This window comes from Rhamphochromis sp. 'chilingali', assembly GCF_963969265.1.
Source record: "Rhamphochromis sp. 'chilingali' genome assembly, chromosome: 7".
NCBI classification, from domain to species: domain Eukaryota; kingdom Metazoa; phylum Chordata; class Actinopteri; order Cichliformes; family Cichlidae; genus Rhamphochromis; species Rhamphochromis sp. 'chilingali'.
In genome coordinates, this window is record NC_137934.1 from 7,778,824 (window position 1) to 7,805,450 (window position 26,627).

The 26,627-nt window shown below is 43.2% G+C and overlaps 2 protein-coding genes across 11 annotated transcripts in view; both read left to right on the forward strand.

The window, feature by feature from the left end:
* foxp2 (forkhead box P2) overlaps window positions 1-10,786 on the forward strand; it is a 103,367-nt gene extending 92,581 nt beyond the window's left edge. For all 8 annotated transcript variants that reach the window (XM_080886729.1, XM_080886727.1, XM_080886726.1 and 5 more), the window contains 4 exons: window positions 832-953; window positions 1,123-1,192; window positions 2,012-2,319; window positions 6,966-10,786. In XM_080886729.1, the coding sequence (XP_080742855.1) occupies window positions 832-953; window positions 1,123-1,192; window positions 2,012-2,319; window positions 6,966-7,110 (645 nt within the window). In that variant the 3' untranslated portion in view covers window positions 7,111-10,786. The remainder of the gene's footprint in view (window positions 1-831; window positions 954-1,122; window positions 1,193-2,011; window positions 2,320-6,965) is intronic.
* A 2,861-nt stretch (window positions 10,787-13,647) lies between these two features.
* Window positions 13,648-26,627, forward strand: part of mdfic (MyoD family inhibitor domain containing) — a 53,492-nt gene continuing 40,512 nt past the window's right edge. For 2 of the 3 annotated variants that reach the window (XM_080887713.1, XM_080887715.1), the window contains exon 1: window positions 13,651-13,853. The gene's annotated coding sequence lies outside the window, so the exon portion shown is untranslated. Of the gene's footprint in view, window positions 13,854-26,627 lie in introns of all 3 variants that reach the window. The other variant, XM_080887716.1, reaches the window with a different exon arrangement.

A 26,627-nucleotide genomic window follows, 5' to 3' on the forward strand; every position in this document is an offset into this window, starting at 1 on the left:
TGGGATTTTCAGGTCAGATGCGAGATCTGCTTATGAGGTTTTTTTCTTTCTTTTTTTTCTGAATCCCTTTTTCTTGAGCAGTACACACCAAGCTAAGGGAGATGATAAATATGAGAGGCAGGGATATTAAAGCCAAGGTTATTATTTGTAGAGTCTGATGCATGTTTTAATTATGGACGTATTGTCATATTAATAAAAGAGTGCTTCTTTCTCTAGCTATTTCTTATTTAGTAATTAATGAAAACACCTTATTGTTTTCTTTTAATTTAACAGCAGCTTTGATAATAATATCGAAAAGATGATCGTGTCATTTTACCAGAGTATTTAGACATATAGAAGTCAGTTCAGCTTAATGCCCTGACTTCTGCAGGAACACGCTGTCTCTAACACACACAAACACAGGGGGCTCCTGACGACTTTTTTTTTCTCCCCCTTCCAATACTGTCATCTTTTAAGCGATGTGTCCATTAAGAACAATGCTTTTCTGGAGCAGGAAGGGTTACTGACATCACATTATCAAGGCCGGCATTACCACTTCTGTCACCACCATAAGCCATTCGCTATGCTGATTACCTCCTTTTAGCCTACTTACTCTGATTGATATGTACTGTGTGCAGGACTTGTAAGAGCATTCGCTCTCACTCAATTTTTTACTAATTAAATCAATGGTGCGTGAATGTTAAGAATTTCTTCAAAATGCAGGGGAAAAAAATCAATTTTGAAGCCTTCCTCGTCTTCATTTTTTTTCTTGATGGATAATGAATGAACATGACTCGCTTTTTTTTTTTACCTCATCCCTCTGACCTGTGCGTTATTTCTCTCTGCCTCCAGAATGCTGTCCGCCACAACCTCAGCCTGCACAAGTGCTTTGTGCGCGTGGAGAATGTGAAGGGGGCAGTGTGGACAGTAGATGAGGTGGAGTACCAGAAACGCAGGTCGCAGAAGATCACGGGGTAGGTGCTCTGCTGACTCATAGATCCAGATCAGTAAAAGATTAAAAGGATCAGTGGAAACGTTGTTAAATACACTCTGCACTCTCTTATTAGCATTACATTACACATTATGTTATGAACTGATTGACTCATTTGTTGTTGTTTGTTTTGCTTACTTTTTTGTATGCAGAAGCCCATCACTTGTCAAGAATCTGCCCTCCAGTCTTGGCTATGGAACTGCACTAAATGCCAGCTTACAGGTACAGACCAAAACCTTGAGCTGGCTGCCGGTGTTACTTGATTGACAGACAGGACCACTGCCTGAGTGACTGAATGATTACAGTTAATGTGCACAATAGAACTCCGTATTCATACTTCCACTTTGCATATGAGGGAGCAAGTTTTTTTTTCTTTTTCTAGCTTGAATTACCACCTTGTTCCTTGCTTGTGAATTTCTGCACCTCTCCACTCACTCTGCTCTCTTCCAGTCTGCCATCAGACAGAGAAGGCCACCCTGTGGTTGAATCAAGGAGCAACTCTCGCTCCTTGATTCCCTTCTTTTTCCCTTCTTTCAGCAGTGGCAGCCACCCTAGATTGATAGCGGCATGTGCAAATGCAAGGGCATGTGCATTAATATTTATCTAACCTGTCATAAATGATTTGCCTTCATAGTGTACACTGGCGAGGTGCTCATGGCAAAAACTTTAAAAATTTAATCACCGTATATAACTTTAATGCTCAGCAGGCGAAAGTGTCAAGAGTTTTTATTATTTGGAGGTAAAGTTTTGGGGGGACTTTTTTTTTTTAATAGCCACACCACACAAGGGCACAGGAATGGCAGGTGAGGGGAAGTAGTTGTCAGGAAAGTGTCACATGGGGAAAAATAGTTTCCAGCTGAACAACAGCTGTGTTAAATCATAATATTCACTCTTCATACTGCCTCTAAACCACCAAAACAAGTGTGTGACAGTAAATGATTACTCCCTCTTATGCACCCAGTTATTCAGTGTTCCTGGACCTGTCTCTGTCTATTCAAGTTCTAATTCCTAATATTCCCTACTTGTCTCTTCCTCCCACAGGCTGCCCTAGCAGAGACCTCCTTGCCTTTGCTGGGAACCCCGGGGCTCATGGGCAGTGGTGCCACAGGCCCGATGGGAGGCACCTGCCACGGCCTCCTCGGCGGAGACCCGTCCGGACTGACCGCAGGAAGTCCGCCTGGCCAGTTGGGAGGGAGCCCACCGGGGTTGCTGGGTGTTAGTCCCCCAGTTACGCTGAGCGGCAGCCCCCCCATGCTGCTGCAGTCAGCCCACGAGGACCTCAACGGTTCAGTCGACCACCTGGACACCAACGGACACAGCAGCCCCAGATACTCCCCTCCAGTACACATGTAAGCTCCTGCACATAGAAGAAAATATACCTGCAAGTAATTTAACTCTTGGGGCTACTTAGACCTCTAAGAACTCAAATTTGTGCACATCATCTGCACTTTTCTCAGATTAAACACTGATCTTAAGACATTGTCAAAGATTATTTTTAGAAAACCTAAAAGCTTTTTGAAACACAAACCACAATTCACCCCCAGTCGATCTCATTAAAAGCTGCCGGTGCTTATACTGCCCTTTACTCAGCCCATAACAGCTGCTGTGTGGATTTAAATGACAACCATTACAGCATACCTATGATGTTGCAGCATGCACACGATGGATCAGAGTTCCTATTTCATGCTTCATAATGTTAAATGTGGTGGGTATGCACTAATTTACACCTCACACATTTTTAAGAGTGCTTATCTAAGTATGCAAGCACACATTGACCCCTCCCCTTTGTACGCCTATGTTGGATTCCTTTGTTAGTTTAATTGCCTGACATTTAACCCTCTGTATCAGTATTTATTTCAGTTTTCTCTGACCCAAGGGCAGGGTTCAATTTCCAGTACGTACGATATCATAAGCAGACTTTTTCTCATCCTTTATCTTCTGCTGTAATTTGATTGTCTTTGTGCTTATACCTGAGGTGAGGCGGACGCTTGGCCAACAGTTAGTCTATAAATAGGCTCTATTACACATTTGTCTTTAATTACACCACCGTCTGCATTATAGGGGTTTAGCTGCTGTATTTTATGCAAGACTGTGCCTATTAATATTTAGCAAGTGTAGCATTAATTACTTTAAAAATCTCTCCCTTCCTCATCCCTCATTTAACGTGGCTAAGAGAAAGCGAGTGTGAGAGAGAGTGAGAGTGATTTTAAAAATTGATTTCATGTGACTTTTAGGAATGTCTGGGCTGCTGATGTCACAAAGAACTATCTGCGTAAGCACTCGCTGTGGAAAAATGAAGCACACACGGAAACAAACACAAAGAAATGATTCTTATATGATTCTCGTCCACTCTCCTTCAAAGACCATGTTGGAAACCTATCAGCTAGTCACTTCTTTAATGGATAAAAGATGCACTTCTGCTTCATGTGACTAAGTGTATCAGAGAGAACAGAGGAGTGTTTGGTTAGTCCTTAGTACCAGACATCTATACATTAATCTGTTTGGACATGTTTACCCCTCTCTGAAAGGGGGTAATAAGTGGAGCAAATCTGCCCAGCTCCAGACAGAATCCAGTGTTACCACTCCCTCGGCTCATTTAATTTTTAGTAACAGGACAGCACTTCCTTTTTCTTGCATTCTCTTTTCTCCGGCCGCACTAGCCTTGACACTTGCAAGGGTAGCTAGATTAGAAGATTAGACGCATCCATCCATCCTTCTCTTCCTCCCTCGGTCCCCGCCCGCCTTTACAAAGCCACAACAACCTCAAAATGGAAGAAATGTGTTTTTCATGAATGGCTTTTCAAAGATGTGTTTAAATAATAGAGTGGCTTGTAGCACTAAACTAAATAGTACATCACCTTGAAGGCCTTTCTCTGGAGAGGAGTCCTCAGCACAAGCAAGTCCATACAAACCTCTTCTTCTCCTAAATGTCCGAAGGTTAATGATATCTACTTAACTGCAAAGCAGGCTGGGTTTGTGCATACTGGTGTGAGCGTGTGCACGTCATGTAGTTTTGGTTCTGAATACTTATGCAGAAGTGCCACGCTGTCTAAAAACTTTATTGTATTGATTATTTCATTTCGTAAAACATGTTTTAGGTTGGAGCCGCGTAATCCGTGTCCACGTTGAGTGAGTTAGATATTTAATTGCACCAATCTTGATAACAGGATTAAAGACTGTAAACACATCTTTTTTCAATTTAAATGTCTAAATGAATGACTGGTTTTAGGTGAAACCAAGTCTATTGTTTATATTTCCACTGAAACCTTTGGCTTTGTTCAGTGTAGCCACAGGCTAAAAAGTAGTAGTGTCCTTAACACCAGTCCAAACATCTGCAAACCTCCTCGCAACAAGCCCTGAGTGATGTAGTTATTGTTCACTCAACTGATTCTGAGATGAGAGCCAATAAACGTGTCATCACACTGAGGCCCAACTCTCTTTGGTGTCTGAAATTTTGCAAACTTTTATTGCCCCTCCTTCACTACCAACCCTCCCTCCCTTCCCCAGGCTGCCTGCACTCCTCTCATACTCTATCTTCCTCACCGCACTACTTCTCCTGCTCCCCCATCGCAGCCTACCATTAGATCCATGCACTAATGATCGCATTTGTCCCGACATACCTCTGCATGATTGCAGGTGCTAATCTCCAATTGATGTGAGAGCCAGGCATCTCTAGAACCCACACACACATACACACACTCGAAGCACTGCGTATTTATTACATCGCAAAAGTCCTGCTGAGTGACTCAATAATGGCAGCTAGCTATTAAGTACTAAATGGCTCATCCACATATTTTAATAAAGTGTCACAAAGCCTGTGAACGTTATCGTCGGAGCCACACAAACATCTAATGAGGTGCATGAGAACACATTCCAGTCTGCCAGGTGATCCACGTGATGCATTCAAGTACAGACTCATTGTCATTTTCGGGAAATGGTGTTTAAAAAAACACCATTTCTTCTTTATGAAACACTTTTTATTGTGCTCGACAAAACTAGGGATGCATCACTTCACTCGCTGTGGGCACCAGCTGAACAATGATTTGTATCTGGTGCTAGTATACAAATATAAAGTACTGATCAGCATCAGTGGACATATTAAATGTTTACAGCATGGCGTTTATGAACAGCTATAACTAATGAGTGAAAGGTGGGGTACAGCCTCACATAGTGACCTAAACATCCCTTTATACAGCCACATTTTAGTGTCTCAGAAAGTGTTTTTGTCCAAGCACTCATGTAGAACATAAAATATTTCAGCAACAAATTTGTAACTTTCTGGCAATCAGCCCATCATTTTATCACCTTTCAACACCAGTTTTACTCTCCATCGGCAACATAAATAAATAACTTAATTTTAAAAAAATCTGTCTTTCCATGCTGTTAGCTGTTACATCGGCAGGTAAGAGGACGTGGAGGTGTTGTTGTCTTATCTCCCACCTTCTGTAAACCTGAGGCACAGAAACAGAAAGGTTCATCCGCTCCTGTTCGCATCCTGCTAAGATCAGCCTCCCTTTCTCATCCCACCACATCAGAATATTAATTTACAGTATTTGGCTCTGAATATTAAAGTCATCTGTACCTTTTAAAATTCTTTTCAAATTCAAAGTCCCCCCTGCCCTCCCCGCTTCCACTGATGAAGGCAACCCAGGAGAGAGGCTTCCTAACATACTACCACTTGATAAGTCTCCCTCTCTCTCTCTCCCCGCTCTCCTCTTTCAGAGTCTAGGGGGATTTTCTGATGCATCCGATGTGTCAAAAATAATTAGCTTTTGTCAGATTTATCATCATGGCACAAACCCCTCTCCCTGACTAGAGCCCCAGATCGTGTTATGCCTTGTTTGTGTGTGACAGCATTATTATTCTTGTTAGTGGCCCGACACTTCTTTTTTTCCCCCGCCCACTCCTCTGTTGTTCTGAAACATAAGGCGTCCTGTGAGCAGCGCCATTGCTGCTTCCTGCCCAGTGCTTATTGACACTGGCTAAAGATATTCATCCATTTAGAGTTAAAAACATGTATCATGGTGTCCGAGCGAACTGCCGGGGCTGAAGTTGATTAATGGCAGAACCTAGCTGCCGGTTTTTCCTCTTGAGGAGCGACACGCACAGCCCCTGCATATTAACGAGTGGCTGCGCTTTCTATTAACTAGATAAAAAAGCCTCTCCTCTGCCTTTGCTCCAGGGGGCTCAGGGATGAGAAATTCTCCATTATTTATTATGTGGCCTGTTTTTCCCCCCCCTTTTTTTCCTTTTTCATGTATTTCAACCTGGTGTCATCAGTAAACTTTTAAATGCCAAACATGTCTGGAACATCACAGCTTATCGGCCTTACAGAGGCCATGTTTTTCATGCAATTTTCATGCGCTTACTTACAGTAGACGTGAGGCATCATGTCGAATTAGTGTCTCGCAAACAACATGTTACTTTCTAGATAATGCATGTAACGCCTGTTTTTTTGATGCCACTGAATATTTGTCTGTTAGCTGAACACAGTCCATGCAGTAACGGGAATTACTCCTCCACACCTCTTTTGCACATTGCGTTATGGTGGTAATAAGTCACCTGACTATGTTCCCTTCATAATTTACTTGTAAATGAGGTTTCCCTTACTTTAAATGTTATACTTTACAGTTTACCATAAAATCATGTGTATTTTTCCTCTGGCCTGTATTGCTATTTATCCATTGTTTTGGTATCAGTTGTCCAGTTGTGGAGATTCTGATGCAGAGGTGTCTGCATTCGTTGAAAAGTAGAGAAACTAAATGGCCCACAAGCCTCTATCTGCTTTTTCCCTAAAACATGTGATTTCGTTTCATTACATTCAACAGATGCAAACGCAACCATCCTGATGGATAAATAGCACTGCATGCCTGAGAAAACTTGTCATTTTCTGATGAACTGTCCCTTTAAATGTGATCGTGCTGCAGGGATTTGTCATTGAATTAAAGAATAAATCTAACATTTATCATTTATCGCCTATGTGCTTGCGTCATAGGCCACCCATTCACATAAAGGAGGAGCCACTTAATATGGACGACGACGACTGTCCGATGTCACTTGTGACGACAGCCAATCACAGTCCAGAGCTGGAGGAGGACCGGGAGCTGGAGGAAGGGAACTTATCGGAAGATCTGGAGTGACTAGGATACAGTTTTTGGTCAACATATCCCTTCACCGAACCGCACTGTTTCTCTCACACAGACCTCCCGCAAGACTAGAAACCACTCCACAGTCCAAGCAACCACAGCTGACTCTCTTTGTCTCTCTCACCACTGGGACTATTTATTGAGCATGTATCCGGATAGAGACTGGGCCAAAGGAACTCTTTGTTGCAGCCCTTTGGGATCCCCCAAACACAAGCAGGCATAAGATGTCTGATTGGGAAAAAAATTGAACTCTTTGAGACCTGTTTCATTAGGGGATGGCGTGGCCACATACCGTGTAAGGATGATAGACTCATGGATGGGGAACACCATGTTCCGTTGAAAGCTAGCGGCCTCATATACTGCCAAAAAGGAAGACATTTTATGTTTGTGAATAATCCAACCCACAGTAGTTGTTAATGTCTAGAGACAATTGCTGGTTCAATTCAAGTTGTTGCTCTGTTATCATTTGCACAGGAGTAGTCTCAGAAATTTGTGTCACTGCCTGTATGTTGCTACTATTATGAAACCCAGTATATTATTTTCAGCTTTCTTTTAAAACCATTGTTAATTTCCCAAATACGATTTCTTTTTAGATACCACCAACTGTAAATGCCATTCCCCAAATCACACCAGAAACGGAACTGCGGTACCAAGACTGTTGTTGCAGCTGTCCATAAAAAAAACACCAAAAACACAAAAAAAAAAAAAAACAAAGGAGAAAAAAAAATAAGAAAAAAGTTGGCTTCCAGTCTGTTATCTGTTTGTGAATAAACAAAAAAAATTTAAATTAAGTTGGGGAAGAAATAAGTTTGTTAAAAAGCGCCATTTCCAAAACAAATGCATTTCTGCATAATTTTCTTCTCACTGTTCTCCTTTTACCTCCTCGTTCGAAAGCTTTGTCTACCTTCAAACAGTCACAGGCAACAGCTAGAAACCAAAGCCAACACTAGCAATGGCCAATAGCTTATAGACAGAAGCCACCAAACTCCTCTTGGTCCGCCTTCTGCCACTTTAAACTAGTACAAAGAGAAGCTTTTGTTCCGCAAACTACCTTGGAATAACCTCTGGGATTGTTTCATTTAGCCCTATACAAAGATGATCATGAGGAAGATGGAGGGAAAATAAAGGCTGGTTTTGATGTGAAATTTGCTAACTCATAGAAAAAAAAGACAAAACAAACAAAAAAAGTCCACTTTGGAGATTTTCTGCCAGACATACCATAGGTAGGAGGTGATGTGATGTTTGAACTGCAGGCATTTTGTGCTGTAACTGGTAGAGAGCAGCTAACTGTAAAAGTGGATCATGACCAAAACATTTGTGTATTCAATGGAAGTGCAGAAACATTGTGTTGTTGTGAATTTTTATTTTATTCTATTTTTTTTTTTTTACTTTTTCTTATGCATTACACATAGTTGTTTTTTCTTTATTTATTTTTATTTTTTCTAACCTGGTGAATATGTATTGTTCTAAGTGGGACTGTCAAAATAATGTCTTTATTCCGTGGCTTTTTTTTCTTTCTTCCGAGCCGCGTCAAAACCGAAACTGAAAACATCGCTAACCAAACATGAAGAATATCTAGTGAAGCCAAATAAGTCACATTTTCAAGTGAATATGAAATGATGTGGCTTGGTTACCGTGGAAAAGCAAATAGTAATAGCCATTGCGGAAGAGGATTATCTACCTTTTTCTAGGTGAGATTTGCTTTAACTTCATCAAATCCTCGTCGCGTGGGTCTGTGCAGCTTCCAAACGCGTACGAAAGGCATTGCCACTGATGGCGCTCTGGGTAGACAGCCAGCTTTTTATATCACGCTTTAGGGTGACTTAAAGAGAGGTAGTTACTGTGGAAACTATGTCCCATCATTTCACAGCCAGTGTCATCTAGAAAAGCGTTGTTGCTTTAATGGTCATTTATGTTTTCAGTAAACCAAAGTTACACAAAATTCTGCCTCCTCTTGTATGGGATAAAGAAAACCTGAAACTACACACAGTATAACTACACAAACACACACATGTGTCAGAGACTAGCATACACAGACCTTAGGCTTGTGGTCTGCCAGCTTTCTTGTTTTGGTTAAATCTCCAGCTGCTGAAAACGTATGCTGTCAATGACCTGACGTGGCTTTGTGTCTTGCTGCGGCAGCGAGCAACGTGTCTGCTCTGTTTAGACCAAAATGGAAACACACTGTGCATATGTATGTTTTCAAGTGTTGTGCCAAGCCAAAGAACAGGGCTTGTAAGAGCTTAACACACAAGACACGTGCGGTACTGTACAAACGCTCAGCTTGTAAAGTACACACACATACACACGCGTACCAGTTCCACGTCAAGAGGGTACTGGGCCCTGGAACAAAGCTTATCCCTTCAATACTTAGCTGGAGTCAGCAAAACGACTTGAAGACGACGTTCTTAATAATCTTATCACACCAAATAAAAAGGACACTGCGTCTTTCCAAAAAAAAAAAGAAAAAAAAGGGGTCTCCCACTTACCCAAAAAGGCTTTCTAAAAGCTCCTACCTCTGCACAACAACCAATTCAGAACAATTACGACGGATTGCACGAGTTACGAGAATGCCACAAGAGCCGTTACACTTTACTGCGCTTGTCTCATAGGACGTGGCTCAAGCCCAACGTTTACATTCCCTGCGTCAAGATATGGAAGATTTGCATTGTAATAGGTTGTCCTCAAAACATTTGTAGAATGATAATGTATAGATTATCTGTAAGGGAATATTGTGTTTTTTTTTAAAATGCATGTCTAAAAAAATCATTTGGTGGACTGGAAACGAGAACTAATAAAAAGAATATAATAAAAACCATGGGGATGATGGCCTAACTGTACGTACAATGCATAGGAGTGCGTTACCTCAGATATACTGTTTTGGGAGGGATAAAAACCTGTCAGCCACAGAATGCATATTACCTGTAGATTTGCATGGGTTTTGTATAAATTAAGTAAAAAAAAAAATGTCTAAAATAGTTGCTTGCACATAATACCAGAAAGACCTCCAGAACTGCGATCTGCTCCTCCACTAGATTTTAGGATTGTCTGGATTTTCTGGGTTGATTTTTGTCTGTATTTTGATAACTGTGCATACTTATGTAAAAAAAAAAAAATGTTGGTGGACCCATAAATTTACCAGACTTTTTTCTAAGAGGAAAAAAAAATCTCAGTGTTTCTTTTCTGACTTACCTGAATTTTTACTGTTTCTCTCTCATTGCTCGCTAAGAATAGCAAACTTGCTTTTTCTGCATCTGCTTTGCGTAGCTGTAAGGCTTAACCTAATGTGTGTATTTATTGCTTGTACCTCTGTGCATACTTTATGAAGCATTATGTCTGGCAGTTGAGTCATGTATCCTTTCTACTGCTATCCTTCTCTAATAATTGAGAATATGATCCCCCTATGTATACAGTAAATTGGGACTGTAGCAAACATATGTTTATGTAATTGGTGAGAACTTTTCTTTGGTTTGTTTTTGTTTTCATTTCCTTTTTGATCGATCGATCCAGCGACTTTTTTTGATACTTTTCATTAATGTGTACTGTGTCCATACGTTAAAAGTTCTCTGACATTAGAAGGTCATGGTTGAGAATTGTAACAGACATTATTTTCTGTATTCATGGCATTTCACTGCTGAATAAAATAAAGGACCAAAACTTGGAATTTGAAAAGCAACTGTCTACCTCCAGCATCAGAGAGTAAATTATTTTCCCTCCACTGTTGTATCTTTTATTCTACAAAGGCACAGCCATGAAAATCTAGCTGGCATTACACTTTTAAGGTTTCAGGAGCTGCTACTTCAGAGATGTGAAGGAAGGGGGTGGAAAAACAATTAAAATTTAATGTATGTGTTACAAGCCTTTTTTCCAGCCTCCAGTACCCAGAGTCTTGTTTAGAGGAGCGGGACAAGGCACTGTATTGCCCACCCCTCTGGACCTGTAATGGGTTTAGCCTTTGTATGATTCAAGCCCACTGCTTTCATGTACCGTACGCGTGTCCCAGTCTACACCCAAGCACTGCTGTGTACCTTTGAAAAGCTTTTGTAAGAAGTAACTCACCCAACTAGACTTCATTTCTGGGCTACATACTGCAAAAGTGGTTTTGGCACAAACCGCATTATTAAGTCTGTTGCCATGTAAAAAATATCTGCCTTATTAGCATCATGGCTCTGTGTCATGTACAGAAAACAAAGATGTGAAATTTCACCAGACATCTTCCATCTTCCATAATCTCAAAGACAGAAGCTTCCTCTTGACACTTGAAAAGACAAAAAAAAAAGCTTTTTACCCTCTCGACTGATGGATGTTGACTGGCCTAACGCAATGACAGGCAATGTGGCTAAATCAACTCCAGCAGGCCTACCACACCTTGTCGGTCATGGAGCAGCCACACACTGACACCCTCATTGAGATTCAAACTGAATCTACCATGACCAATAGGTTGCCCATTAGCTCGTCTGTATGCCGAGAGCCTTCTACACGTTCCAAAGGGTGCTCAGGGACATCGTGGGACTCTTTGAATCATATCCGCTGGTCATTTAATCGTAACGCTGATGCGTGTTCTTTTTCCTTACCACATGATGTCCCATGAGAGGTCAGAAAACAACAGCATTTTTCATAAAAAGGCACACAGACGCACTTGTCTTTCTTCACCCCCCCCCCCCCCCCCCCCCCCCCCCCCCCACCCCCCATGACAGTCCCAGACATCAGCCTTGGCAGGCTGCTGTTATCTCCTCAGCAATGGCGTTCCAGAGCATTAGCTAGCTCGCAAGGCACTTGTCTTCCATGCTGTTTATGCACTTGGAAGTGTTTGTGAATTCAAGTGAGGGATTGCATACGGAGTGCAACAAGGGCCGCTGTGTACTACACAACATCAGAGGGAGCTCCGACATTAAAGTGTGAGAGCGCCTGCTATAGACCCTTCTTTCAAAGGCCATGAAATAATAATGGCTTGTGGTTAGAGAGGTATCCGTGAGTCACAGTGGCTGCTTTTCATAAAGTGGAGTTATTTACAGAGCGATGAATAAAAGAAAGGGTAGCTGGTGGTGCAAGCTTTTTCCACATGAATGGTGGTGGTGGTGGGAGGGGAGTTCCTCCTTATTCAGTACGCTGCAAGTATACTGCATGGTGTGATGGGAGTGGGAGAAGGCTCTGAAAATAGCAGCTAATTTCTAAAGAAAGATCTACAAAATACAAAATAATGTTTGGAAGCTTTAAGACATTTAGAGACATGTGCTTCTTTACTTTTGTGTTGACAATTGGAAAAGTTCATAAAATTTCTATGCAGTAAATATAGATCTACAGCAAGAAGGCTTAGCTAAGCTCAGCTTAGCATTAGGACTAAAGGTGGGAAAATATCTAGGTTCACAAAGCAGCAAATTATCTCAAACTAATTGGTCCAAAAACCAAACCTTTGATGACCATTTTCAAGCAAATTAAGTATTGTAGTTATTAATCCTCACTATACCTAATTGTGTCTTCGTGTTCCCCTAGGTAGGCTATGTGATGATGTGTATGTGAATGTGCGCCAGGTCATGGCCAGGGAAACTAATCCTGGCTACTAGCCAGAAAGCTGAACAAAGGTGAATGGAGAATGATGGATAGGAGAAGAAGTATACTTTCAACGGCTAAGAATTGTTTTTATTTTTAGTTTGCCTCCTTCAAAATTGAGAAAGATCACCATTCATTGTAAACTTTGTGCCAGTAGCAACAAATACACATTTAAGTTATCAGGGTGTGTGATACAGCTGTTGATAATTAATAAATAATTGTTACTGGCCTCTCCTGCCAGTGATGCAACAGGTCAGGCTAAAGAAGCTTGATTTGGTCGAGTCAAGATTCTCTGAGGAACTGGCTAATCAGATTGCATATCCCTTATTCAAAAGGGAGAATTGCAAAATTTATATAAATATAATTAGTCATTTTTTATACCAGGTAATATATAAAGGAAGTAATACATTTAATATGTAGCAATAAATACTGCCTCCCATAGTGATTTGATGGTCGAACACATTACTTATTCTATATTTATTGTATTTAATGTATTTACTGGACTTCTCAATCAGAATTCATTAGCCTATGAGCATATGTCAGATGATCTTCACTTCTGAAATGTGTAGTATAAACAAGTATGATAGAAACAAAGTTTTAAATATGACTTGAAATGAGCGACTGACCCCATAAACTCAACATGAAAGTGTTAACAGAAGTCGATAAGACTGGAAGTCAAGTCTGTGCACCTTGGTTTGGTCGCTAGCATACTGCTGTGGTCGTAGGTTAACTAGAACTAACAGCCTTGTCTACAAACACTGCCACTCTGCTGCTACTGCTACTATCTGAGCTTTAGTGAAACTGTGAAAACTGTGACACAAACCAGAAAAGGAGAAGGTTAACCTTCAGAGCAAAAGTTGTGCCCTTTGAAACACATTAGTTGCAGCGATGAGACAAGCAGTTGAATTTTCTCCAGTTCTTGTTTGCGTCTTGCTAAAGTTATACTTTATGAAGTAGCAGTTTGTGAGTATTTAGAGACAAACCTGAGGAACTACAGGCAAGTGTTGCTAGCAACCAAAGTAATCATCAAAAGGTTTTTGGCGCAGCACCTTCATTTGCTAGAAACCACCAGGAACCTCAGGGAATACACGCCTCCCTGGTGTGGTTTATTCTGGTTGGCAATGGATGTATCATCTTGTAGACAACGCTTAAGGAATGTGTCCATGACGTCATGTGAGAAACCACAGGTGAGCTAAGATGTTAGCTTCTGATAGTTGTTTTAGCTGCATCGTTCCATAACAGAGGCTAAATATATGCATAGAGCTACAGCCAGAAGACTTAGCTTAGCAAAAAGACTAAGTGGGAAAGCGGCTAACTTCAAAAGTAATTTATGAGCACTTTTATGAGTTGTTACTATATTATATCTTGTTTTTGTAAACTTTGGAAAGAACCAGACTAGCTGTTTCCATCTGTTTCTCATCATTAAACTAGTCCAAACTAGCTACTAGCCTGTACTTGCCACAATGAGCGAGTGCTATCAGTGTCCATGTCTAACTTTCAGGAGTTCAGTACAATAGCTAGTAAGTTAGCTTGTATCTTGGCCTTTTAAATCAGACAGTGCATCCTGGCATCATTCATTTCTCTAACAACGACCAATTAGGTCAATTTATGAACCGTGCACTTGTGGGATTGGGTGGTAAATATCTCTAGTCTCAGCTTATTGATTAAGAGTGCAGTCTCCGTCTCGGTCTTTCTCTTTCCACCCCTTCTGACCTGACGATGCGTGTCGGCTCCCTAGAAGACCCTTACCCCGAGGCTGCAAAATTGCCTGCTAAATAGTCCGAGGCAATGGCAACGCTAATTGAGATCATCATTATTATAATTGCGAGCCCTGAAAAGCGCGTCTTAAATAATTTGCATTGCTCTCAAGTTGATATTGGATGCAGTGCAAAAATAATTGCATGGCTCGGAGGCATGACGCTCGGTTCGGTGGTGGGCGAGGGGACACTTCCCCACCCCGCCCAGCTCTAGTAGCCACCCAGCCGGTGCTGAGATCGGATGCCATCACATATCTGTGTCACGAGCAGTAGGTTGGGGGAGGCAGATTTTGTAATGTTTTTGTCCACTTTTATATAAGATTCTCTTAAAGCTTCACAGTCAGCGATTTTTCTGTTAATGTAAGATAAAACAACATCCCCATGAGATGAGAATCCTTCAATGTGTAGTCCACTAAGTGTTTTCCACCAGTCACTACCTTTTAAAGTAAACCTGACTCCAAGCTCACCTGCTCCTTTTACCACATCTGACTTTCCACTCTGTGGACGGAGCTGCTGAGATAGGCAAAAAAACCCCTAAAAAACTATGACCTCGATACATAAAACTTCACTCATCGCTTCATCAGAGGAACCTGACGTAAATGCACTTTTTTGCTTTGTGTGAATGTGATGTGCAGGCACCGGTGTAATGTATGCAAGAGAAATGCCTATTTCTCCAACTGAAACAAGGGATTAACCCAACAAAATGGTGAGAAACTGCTGATATTCATGAATTCTTGCCTTTGGCATTATCTGCCACATACACACACACACACACACGTATCCTATCAGGTCTTTCTCCCCCTCGTCTCTCAAACACACACACTCACACGCACAAAGAGACTTCTCGATAGTCCGTCCTAATGAATAAGATATGATGACATGATATAGCTCATTATTTGTTTGCTTTATGCTTTAACAAACAACAAACACAACCCTTCGAGGCTGCTGGCAAATCTTTTTTCCTTTTTGCCTGTGAAAATGAGCACATCAAAGAATGAATGAGAGGGTAGAATCAGATTATCTAAATCCTCTTAGAAAGAAACACACCCCTCAAACACACTCTTTGCCTTCATCATCAACCCCCCCTCATCATTTTTACACATTATAGCTCTCTCTAGTATTATTCATCTGTTTATTTTTGAGGGGACGGTGGAAAATTTAAAAAGAAATTGAACCAGACTCACCCCAGCAGCTGCTTTGCATCTCTCGTCACTTGGCAGGTAGACAAAAAACAACGCTACATACTCCATGTTGTGTTTTCACCTTTACATGTTTAACCGTGATAAATAAAGCACTTACATTTAGCTGGTAAGGTTATGTGGTGGGGGGGGATCACAACTATCATCCTTTTAATCCATGGTAATCACATCTGGCTTTAATCGCCAATTCATAATGGAATCTGTAATGGAATGATTTCAATTATCTACCACCACTGGCACCGCGGAGTTGTGGAATTAAATTAGGACAATGCTTCTGTATGTCTTCGTCTCAAATCTCAATATGTTTGTGTTTAAGGGGTCTTGAGGCCTTCTTTTATTGTTGTTCTTGTTTGTGGAACTTATGAGGCAGAAGTTTGGGTCTCGTGGAGAAAAAAAAAAGATTGCTTAAAAAAAAAAGGGAAGGACGTAGGGAGCTGATCATGTGGGGGTTGGATGGTGGTAAAGAAAAAAGAAATATCTTGCATTAGTGAGGAATGGTGGGTTAAATCACTTACTGAAGATTTTTAATGACATTTCAGTGTTCCTCGTATAATTACTCTTCATCTGAGATGGGCCGTAATGCTGTTGGACAGTCGTGGTTCAGGCTCGCTAGCTCGCTTCATTAGCGTGTCATTCCTATTTCACATCAGAGGCTTTAATTGTAATGCTGAATATGCACAGCTCTCCACAGAAGCCTAATCAAAGTGGATCCACTTGTATTATTAATATCAGAAATCAGCCCGCTTGCTATTTTTTTATAAATAAAAGAATACAGACGCATAAATCAGCTGTCATTTATTAGCATGGCCCTGGCATATCCGCCAGACATGCAAGTAGAGCAACCCCACCCCATCTCCGTTCCTCCGCGCATCACTCATCAAGATTTAAAAAGAATAAAAGACGGAGAGGAGAAAAGGAGAAAAAATTGCATTAAATATACATACTAATTCCGCTGTGAAGTAATCAGATTACAAAGCAGGTGACACCGGGCGCAGGAAGGAAGAAAAAAATAACATCGGACAGCAATGCAATATAGAGATGATGGAGAGGTTAACAGGGATAAAAGACGGAAGATGGGTGGACGTGGAGAGAAGGGAAAGGCAGCAATGAGAAAAGAAAAAGATGGGAGGATTAAGGATTTACATTCTTAAAGCAAATACCCTGAAAGAAAGCAACTACAGCAGAGAGGAAACGGTGTATTTGAGGAGGGCTCGGTGAACACTGGGAGCAGGGTGACCCTCCACAGGTTGTGCTGACCAACCATAAAAATCCAGCTGTGTTTTGAATCCTGCGGCGGTCGGAGTCAAAGTGCCGTGAACCGCTAATCCACGTCAGTGAAAGGCTTTGGTGCTGATGCAGATGGCACCCAGGGAACCGCAACCGAATACCTGCCCTGTGTCTGAAAACAGACGCTGAGGCTCTGGAAAATAAGACTGCGCTTTACGCCATTTCTTCACATTTATTTGCTTATGTTCAAAGATATCGGAAGTTAATGAAATGACTGAGTTTGCCGCGACCTTCACGTGAGGCTTACGAGTGCTAACGTGCTAATGGGATTATGCCGCGTCATCAACAAGTGGATGAGGCAGTGATTTTTACATTTTTTGGTATATTTTTACTCAGATGTGTTCAAAATAAAAACTGAATGCCTGCCAGAGTCAGAAGTAGAAAACAAATGTAACATTGTCACATTTAATTTCTGGATACAAGAAAAGTTATGACAGCTTCAGGTGGATGAGACAGATGTAAATTATTAATTAGACATTAATGGGTAGAGAGACATTAATTAGGCATTAATGTGGAGACTCCTTGTACAGACTTCCCTCACCTTCTCCCAGTCACATCCTTCCCCTGAGTTTCTATCTATAGCACGCCCCCCTCTACCTCCATCATCCTCTCTCTCAGTCTCTCTGCCCACACCCATCGACCGTATGTTCTCTCACATCAGTGTGTATAGAGGCAGATGAATGCTGCGCTATTATTTCCACTGTAGGTTTAGAGTGAACATTTTAAGCAAGATGCATTTTGGGATGATTCCGTTTAGCTTCCCGTGTCTTTTAAAAAACAAAAAAATCCCCAAATCAAACACCACTGAAGTAGTTGGAGCACTGAAGTAGTTGGAGCACTTAGAGTGCCGCGTTCGCTAGGTACACATTCCGGCGGCGGTTGTTGTTGTTGCCGTTCCCTGACAGCCTTTTGACATTCCTTTCCTTAGAAAGGAGAAGCTGTTCACTCAGCGGTGGGAAAAGTGTCTTGATGTACAAGGCAACACGCAAACAACCATTTGCGGTTGCCAAACCTCAACATTTATGAAGGTCTGTGTAAACTAGACAGTTACTGGCTCGAGAAAAAGACTTTCTAAACATGGATTGAAGGAGACAGAGGGGGGGAAAGGGTAGCGTAAGGGGAAACTGAATTACTTTCCACTGTACTGTACACGCTTCAACCTTGCGAAAAAGCAAGCAGGAAAATGATAGTGGCAGTGGGGGGCAGTGTTCAAGTACAGGTCAGCTCCATTACCTGAGTCCAACATGTCTCTCTCACAACCTGAACATACATATATAACCCCAGCTTGATGATATTCCTTCCCAATCTCGCCAGTTTCCATTCCAAACGTCTTTGATCTGTGATTTGCATTTTAGCGCCCACAGGGTGAAAATTATTTGGATGAGATTTTTTTTTTCCTTTCTCCCTCATTGCCTTCTCTTCTGCATCTTCTCACTCACCCACTCACCGTACCTGGGGCTTGTAAACTCATCCCTCCCTCCCTGACTCCCGTTTTCCCCAGCTCCCTGCATCCCTCTTTCCCAGCTGCTCAGGATCTCCTTTTAATATCAGCTATGCCCCCGAACGAAGCAAACAAATTAGCTGACGGGAGGAGCGGGTCTCAGTCTTGGCTTCTCACCTGGATGCGAGGTTAGCAGCCCTTGGGTTTAGCAGCTTCTCCTGAACAAGGCTTGCAAACACGGGTACCTTAAACACACCTACTGACTTCCATCAAAGTTATTGGGCTACAGTCAAGTGAGGGATATGTTTTTAAAGACCTCAGGCTTGCTTAAGAGTTTTCTGTTTAGCCTACATAGATCCTACAACATAGCCCACAGAAGTGCCTGATGCTGTTGTCAGTCTTTACACCTGCGAGCAGTGTGCCTATGTTACTCTGCAATATCATCGCTGAAACGCTAGCTGGTGGAATCTAAGTTTTCCTCTTTGCTTATTTTCCATTCTCTTTCATTCTGTTTCATGTGATGTAATCCACTGCTTTCCGAAGTCCATTTTTAAATCTTCAACATTAGTGTTTTCACCTTCACCATCTTGGTGATGGGATGGATGAGTCTGACTGTGAAACTGCTTGTTTATTGACTAAGGACTTGTTAGTCATATGATATGTAATCCCTTTTTTTTTTGAAACACAGTATGACCAAGATTTACAAAGTAGAGTTAATTTTTTATTCAGTGTGACCCAAAGTAAGTGACTGAGGCCCTAAAATTACCAAGAACATGTATAGATGTTTTTCATGTGTGTCACGCATATATTGCTTGAGAGTTGTCTGTCATTTTGGATACAACCACAGATCACGGAGGAAAAATGTGTGTTCTGCAAATGGCTGCTTGCTTTAACTTAGTGAAACAAAGAGGCTGCAGAACCATTGCTTTGGTTGCTGGCAGATGTGTGGAAGATCCCAACTTGTCTGGCAGAGATATTCCCTTTTGATAAAGCTTAGTTAGGCCTGGATCAGGTGACCCCGAGTCCTCCCTTAGTTACACTGCAATAGGCTCAGGCTGCTAGGCCCTTCCCTTGAGTCACTGAGTGTTTCTTCTTCATGACCTTTTTTCATTCACTATTTCTTTATGCATTGTTCATGCATCTCTGGGTCTCTTCCACAGTTTCTTTGTCCCGTCTTCGTCCGATCACACCCAACCGGTCATGGCAGATGGCCGTCCCCTCCTGAGGAGCTTGTGGTGGACGTTTCTTCCTTTTAAAAAGGGTGTTTTTCCTTCCCACTGTCACCAAGTGCTTGCTCATAGGGGTCAGCTGATTGTTGCCGTTTTCTTGCCAAGTTGCCAAGGAATTATTGTTTCTAAGCCTGCATAAGGGGCGCTTTAAGTGGAAGTAGAGCTTTAGCAACTGATTTCAGAACATCTACCATTAACCTCAGCCTCCTGCCACCACTTACCAAGTGGTTGGGTAGTACACATTTATCTCTTGTAAGCAGTGGCTGCTGGATGGTTGCAAACCACTCGGAGCCTTTTTCATTTAACTCTATATTGTCAAGATGACTTTCATATGTCAAAAATCACGTGTCTGCAAAATCAGTGGTCAAGGCAGAAAGCCGTTTTTTCCCCCTAGCCTTCTATAGAGCCAGAAGTCGTTTTGCAACCAAATCTATCGCCATCTGGTGACCTTCAGGCAGAATGCAGGTTAGATGTATTTCTGCAGTGGCTTCAATTTCCTTTGTCAATCTTGTTCATTTGCAAAAGGTATATGGAAGTGCAAAGGAGGAAACAGTGGTAGTAAACAGGCCAATCACAGTTGTTGAAGACAGTCATCAGCTTATGGTGTAGGTTATGTCATAGGGTTTCTGAAGGGTTTGTTGTTATAATGTACCTAGAGCATAGCTTTAACCCTAGAACACTATTGCTGGGTGATTTTCATCCGAGCAAATACAGTTACATGATTTCTCTCTCCTGCAGCTGTTAGCGTGTCAAGGAGACTGTGCCTTCACCAGGAATATCTCAAATGTCCCAGGAATGGGTGGATCAAAGGCCAGCTTTCCAGTGTCATTTTTTATTTTTTTTTTAAGGAATTTTTTCATTCTTGAATTCCTGATTTTTGTGTAATTTTGCAGCATTATTTTAGCATCCCCTCATGACACTTTTTTTCATTCTGTTAGACATGGCACAGTTGAAAGTAAAAGCAGACCACTCTGATTTGTCATGTGTTGTCATATTTTGATATATTTTGATGACAAGTACTTTTTGTTGGTCATATTATATCGGGTAAAAATCACCCGGCATTAGTGATTGCGTTACTATTTATAGCGATAGTGTTCTACGGTTAATACAGAAACAGAAATCCACTTTTGGATCAAAAAAGTATATTAATAAGACTAAGAATAATTGTAAAAAGTGTTTCATTTTGATTGAATCGTTAGCTGAAAGTAAATAAACACAATTATGGACATGGCGGTTTAGAACATTTGCTGGAAGCTCCTTTATCTCAGTGGGATTGTGAATACAGAATGCACATTTACGTGTGGATCATGGACTGTTTCATTTGTACTTATGCTAACAGTTAGGATGTGACTACTTTACCACAGGAACACAGAAGACGACGCAGTGAAAAGAAAAGGAAGAAAAAAACAGTGATATTAGACATGCAGAAAAACTGAAATATCCCATTAATACGTCCTGTGGCTCAAACAAAAAGCCTGCAGCAGAATACTCTCAACCTCGTGGACAAGCAACATTATCGCCCCCTAGACATCCGTGACAGCGAGACTGCTTCCCGCTCGCTACCTATTTGATGTTTTTAAACAATTTATATTTGTTATCATATCAAAGAGGAGGCGTGTGGCTATCAAACACAGGAGGTGCACACTCTCAGCCGAGGGGCCCTCTCAGCCAGCCACGCTGCATTCCTTATTCTATTTTATCTCTCTTGGTTTTTGACTAATGTCAGTAACAGCTACCGGTAATAAAATGCTTGTTAGAGTTTGTGCCGTTGCCTCGGAGCGTCGGCTTTGATACATTGTCAGGCCATTTGCCAGTGTTTCCTGATTACCTCTCCACCGACTGCATGTTTATTGATTGGGAGTTAATAAAGCGAGGGGCCTACGCTTATTTCGTCTTCGCCTTCTTTGCAAAAGGTGAGGCTTCCTTTGATGTTGATGCCGTACATTTTGAGGCAACATAAACGCTCGTGTGTTGTAATGTCAGCTTTGCTCCTAGCCTCCCCCCCCCATCCCGCTGCCACTTCTTTTTTCGCATCTTACGTGCAGTAATGTGGGGAAGCTCGTGTTGTGGCGACTCTTTCTGTCGTTGTTGGGAATAAATTGAAGGTGTGAGGGAAAGAAAAAAACAAATGGTGCCAATTACTTACATTACCTGCGGGCTGTCTAGGTGACTTCATCTTGCTGTCTGTAATGCTGACATCTAATTCTACAGTCTATCTCTGCATCTGGCTGTCTTCGCGTGTTAGTACCTTCAGATCTTTACGTGTAGGATTGTCACTGTGAGCCTGTCATCTCCGGATCTGTTTATCTGCTAGCTTCTATCTTTGTCTCCTTCCCGTCAGTCTTTCCGCACTGTCCGTCCCTATGACAGTCGGTATGATGATTCCATCCCTCACCAGCTGATTGTCTTTTGTCTCTGTCCTCTGGAGCTTCTCCCAGTGCTGTTTATCCTGCACCCTTCCCCAGACACAGACTGCCTTGGATGATTTTCTGTCTCTTCCTCTGGCTGTCTTATATATCCACCATCCACCACCGCCCCCCTCCGAACTCCACCGAGCCAAGCAGTCGTGTCAAATCAAAATAACATCTTTAAAAATTCAGTCAACATCACCCCTACAAACAGCGAGGGCCTCCTTGTTGGCTATTCATGTATTCAGGTGTACACCATATCATGATGGTGGAGATGCATTCTGAGCGTGCAGGGAGCCTTACATGGTGGTTCCATCAAAATTTGATGTATTCATTCATAGTCACAGGTAAACTCTGTTTGTTTGCAGATAACTGGGATGTTTACCAGAAGCCGGGGTGGACAGGAAAGCAGGCCGTCACATGCAGATCGGTTTCTTTTTTTTCTTTTTTCTTTTTTTTCTTTTTTTTTTAAATGACATCAGAAACAGCAGTATGCGACATTACGTGATGGCAGAGCTTCAGTTCATCTTTTCTTTTTCTTTTTTTTTTCTTTTTTTTTTTTTTTTAATAAATAGGACAGGGGGAATGAATGAGAGAAAGAGGGGGAGAGAAAGAAAGAAAACCAAAGGGGAGAAGAGACGGTGAGAAGGGGGGGGAAGAGAGAGAGAAAAAAAAAAAAAAGAACTCCTGGGTCACCTGTATGGAGAAAAAAAACAAACAAACAAAAAAAACAAACAGAGGAGACAGCAAACAACAAAGAGTAACATAATAATAGAGAAAACAAAGCACCATCACAATAAACTAGCTAGTCATAGATATCAATATTTACTAAATAATAAACGATATTGTGCAGCACGCAAGATGGACAGCGCACAGTGTGCTTTGAGGCAGCAGCCAAGAAAGCTTTAGTCCGCGTCTGTGAATACCCATGTGTGCATACCTGTGTGGATCAGCATGCTTGCATTCCAAAGGTTTCTCCATGTAATGATCTGCTAGGGAGTGTGGGGGGGCCACAGCCCCGTCCTCCAGGGTGTGAAGCGGGTATGGAGGAGATCAAAACTCCAGACATCCAGAGGCCCCCAGAACACAAGAGACCATGGAAGACCAACAGAGGGGCAGCCGCGCCACTGTTCCAGTAAGAGCTGAGGAGAGTCCCAGATGAGGGCTCGCCCAGCAGCCGCGGAGCAGAAGCCAGGGGGAGTTGCAGTGACGCGCCCGTGAGCTCCGCCGGCCCCCAGCTGTGCCTGAGTGACCGAGCCCCAGGCCGAGAGGCCGGGGGCACCCCACCTCCAAAGGGGCCCGAGCGAGCCCCAGGCCCCAGGCCCCGACAAGCGGCCGCCAAGGAGTGAGCCGGTGTGTACCCGGACGCCCACCCCCAGACACAAAGAACCACCAACACACCGACACCTGAGGGAGTCCGCCACCGGCAGGGGAAGTGGTGGTGGGTGGAGATAGGCCTCCAAACCTTGGAGGGCCTGAGGTGTCCCCAGAGAGGTGGCGTCTGATACCCAACCTGACATATAGACACAGACATACAGGCACACACAGACACAAACATCCATTCCCACCCTCATGCTCTCATATGCACTCACTCCACACTCAACCAACGTGGAGACAGACATAAAGAGACGCTGTACACACAATCACACTCCCCAAGCGTACTCTACAAACCGGGTCTAGGTACCCTTGCCCCTGGAGGGGGGAATTGCACCCAGACCCAGGTGGTGTTACCCTTTTCCCTGCGGTGGGGAGAGGCAGACCACCCCGACTCCGCAGCAGCAGGGAGGCCCCACACCCCAGACCGCAGTCGGACGGCCAACTCCTCCTACTAGCCCTCCCGCTCCAGCAGGCCGCAGAGAATGGGGGTGGGAGAAGACTCCAAACCTCCCTCCACCCGCTCATTGTAGTGTTGATGCATATGTGTTCTAAGGTGCAATTAAAACCCAGGAGGGCATGGAGCTACCTGCCAAGGAGCAGCAGGTAAGCGCATAGTCCCTCCTGCTAGCCCTCAATGACTAAGTGTATTTAAAATTGAGAGGTGGGCAACGACGTCAGGGGTGAGGTGTACACCCTGATGGTGATTTGGACTCCGTGATTGTGCCCACCCCCAAGATCCTATATGTATGTGTAATGAGAGTGTGAATAATGTGAATGTCTAAGTTGTGGGATAAAATTGAGGCAGAGGCAGCCAGAAGGGGACGGGGACGGGGGGGGGGGGGGGGGGGGGTAGCCTCCTCTGCACCCTGGTGACATACCCCCACTCCAAGGCCCTGCATGTGTGGGTGGTTGTGGAGGAGCGGGAAGAGGGAGGCAGCTGGAGATGGGGAGGGAAGGAAGGGAGGGGCAGGTAACCCCTCCCTGGGGCCAGCTCCCCCGCTGACCCCAGTAGGCACTCCCACCCTCCGCGACCCGCCAGGGAAGGGGGGCCCAGGCCCATCAGACCGGGGCCCAGTGCAGTAGCGCCCCCCGGCTCCACAGAGCCCTGGACAGTCCACCCAACCCCACCACAGAGAAAACTGCACCCACCCCACCATCCACACATCTTCCAGACTACATAAGATGGTAAACGCCCAGGCTGAGATCTTCCTCCACCTCTCCTGTATCTCCCCCTCCTGCAGAGAGTTCCTGAAGAGAAGAAAGCTCCTGCAAGATGTGACCATCCCCCCCACCAGTTGAAGAGCCCCCCAGGCGGCTCGACGCACCGGCGGCACCCTGCTCCAGGGCCGGGCCCCCATGCACCCACCCGCCCACAACCCCGGCAACACACCAACCAGGACCCAAGCCCCCGAGGCCCGGCCCGGGCCCCAGCCCAGAGACGGAGCGCCCCCAGAACCTCACGCCCATCCCGGACCCACCCAGGGGCAGCCAGGTTGCCAGGTCAGTAACCCACGTCCGTCAGCACAGACCCTCCCCTAGCCCCGCTGCACGCAGCCGCGAGGAAACAGTCACCTGAGAGCCAACAGAGCCCCCAACCGGACGTGACCGCTACCCCGGGTTGAGCTCCCCAAGGAAGATGCCTCCGGGGAACCCCCCGACGCCCTAAGCCTGTCAGATCGGTTTCTTATCGGACAAGTGCTGGCCTTGCACCTGCTGGCCGTGTAACCCCTGCTAGGTCCCCAGTGGAACATGACACGGTCCCCCTGACTTTTTTTTTTCTTTTTCTGTTATCTTTGTGATGCTTACTTACAATTCCACTCGCTTTCTCCCTATCTTGATGTGTGCTTGTATTTATGTGTGCCGTACTGCGACAAACACCATATGTGCTCTGACTAAGAACCCCCCCGCCTCCATCTCTTCCTCTTCTCTCACTCGATTCTCGCTGTATTTACATCCTTGTTTAGTGTCACATTCCTGGGGTCAAACCAAAGCGCTGTAGCCTCAGGCAGCCTCCGAGGCTTGTGTATCATTGGGTTTGCTGATCACTTCCGCTGCCTATCATAGCCCCACCACTTTCCCAGACTTTTTTTTTTCATTCGTTATGATAAAAATTTCCAAAGTGCTTGTAGAGGCAGCTTGATCTGTAATAATATGTAAATGGTGAGTTCTGAGAGCTGATTTCCCTCTTCCTCAGCCTCTGTCACTTCCTGGAGTTTCTTTCCCCTTCTGAATCTGTCGTCTTCTTCCTTGGATCTCTCCCAAAATCTCAACGTGTCAAAATGCATTACGAACATCAAAATATTTCTGTTTACAACATCGCAGTCGTGTCAATTAAATCTGATAAATTATTCAAACATTTATCTTCCCCCACTATGCCCGGGGAATTTTTAATCAAGCTTCCTATTTGCTTTAAATTAGCACTGTCAAGTGTGTATTTGTGTAAAATCCCTGGTATCATTAAAGATTTATCAATTGAAAATCTGTTTGGGCTGATTTTACTGTTAATTGGCTAGGAGGCGTGCTCTGGGTTTATACTTGTCTGCAACAAGTGCTTCTGTGTTGGCTGCGAGTACAAAGATCTACATCCTCTGAGTTCAATTAACCAACAATTTTTTTGTGCTTACACTGTGCTTTTAAATGCACGACAGTTTTGATTTATTGTTCCTAGTTCAGCCAATAATTCTCTTTTACATCGACATTACTTTGACATTCACTAAGGTTATTGTTGTATTTACTACTCACTATTTGTGCTCTCTTAGAATAACGTGTTAACACTCAAAGAAATTCTGGCTTTAGTGAATTTCAGGGAATTGCATCACCCTTTTAAACTTATAAATGGTTTGCAACTTTTGCAGACACGTCAACATCTTCCATTCAAATTGTTGTGGCAATCTGCTTGTGACCCAGGGAGGGTTTTGGAGCAGGGCCCTCTTCTGAACCAATTTCACCCAGGGAGAACATTTTTTTCAGAATGCTGAAAAAGATACATTCCCAGAGTTTTAGACAAATGTTCCTCTTTGGAAGAGTAACAAAGACCTTATAAGTAGGCAGAAGGGGGTTATGTACGGTGGCCCTGAGAGGCCAAATGGACTGCAACTTAAGAAAACACCAGCAATAAGAAAAATGCTGCAAAAGCACACAAAACACAACACAAATAGGAAAAATGAAAGCAGAAATAGGAAAAAACAGATTTCCAAAAGCACAAGGGAAGTATTTCTGGGGAGACAATAACCTGACGCACCAGTTGCAGGAACCAAAAGATG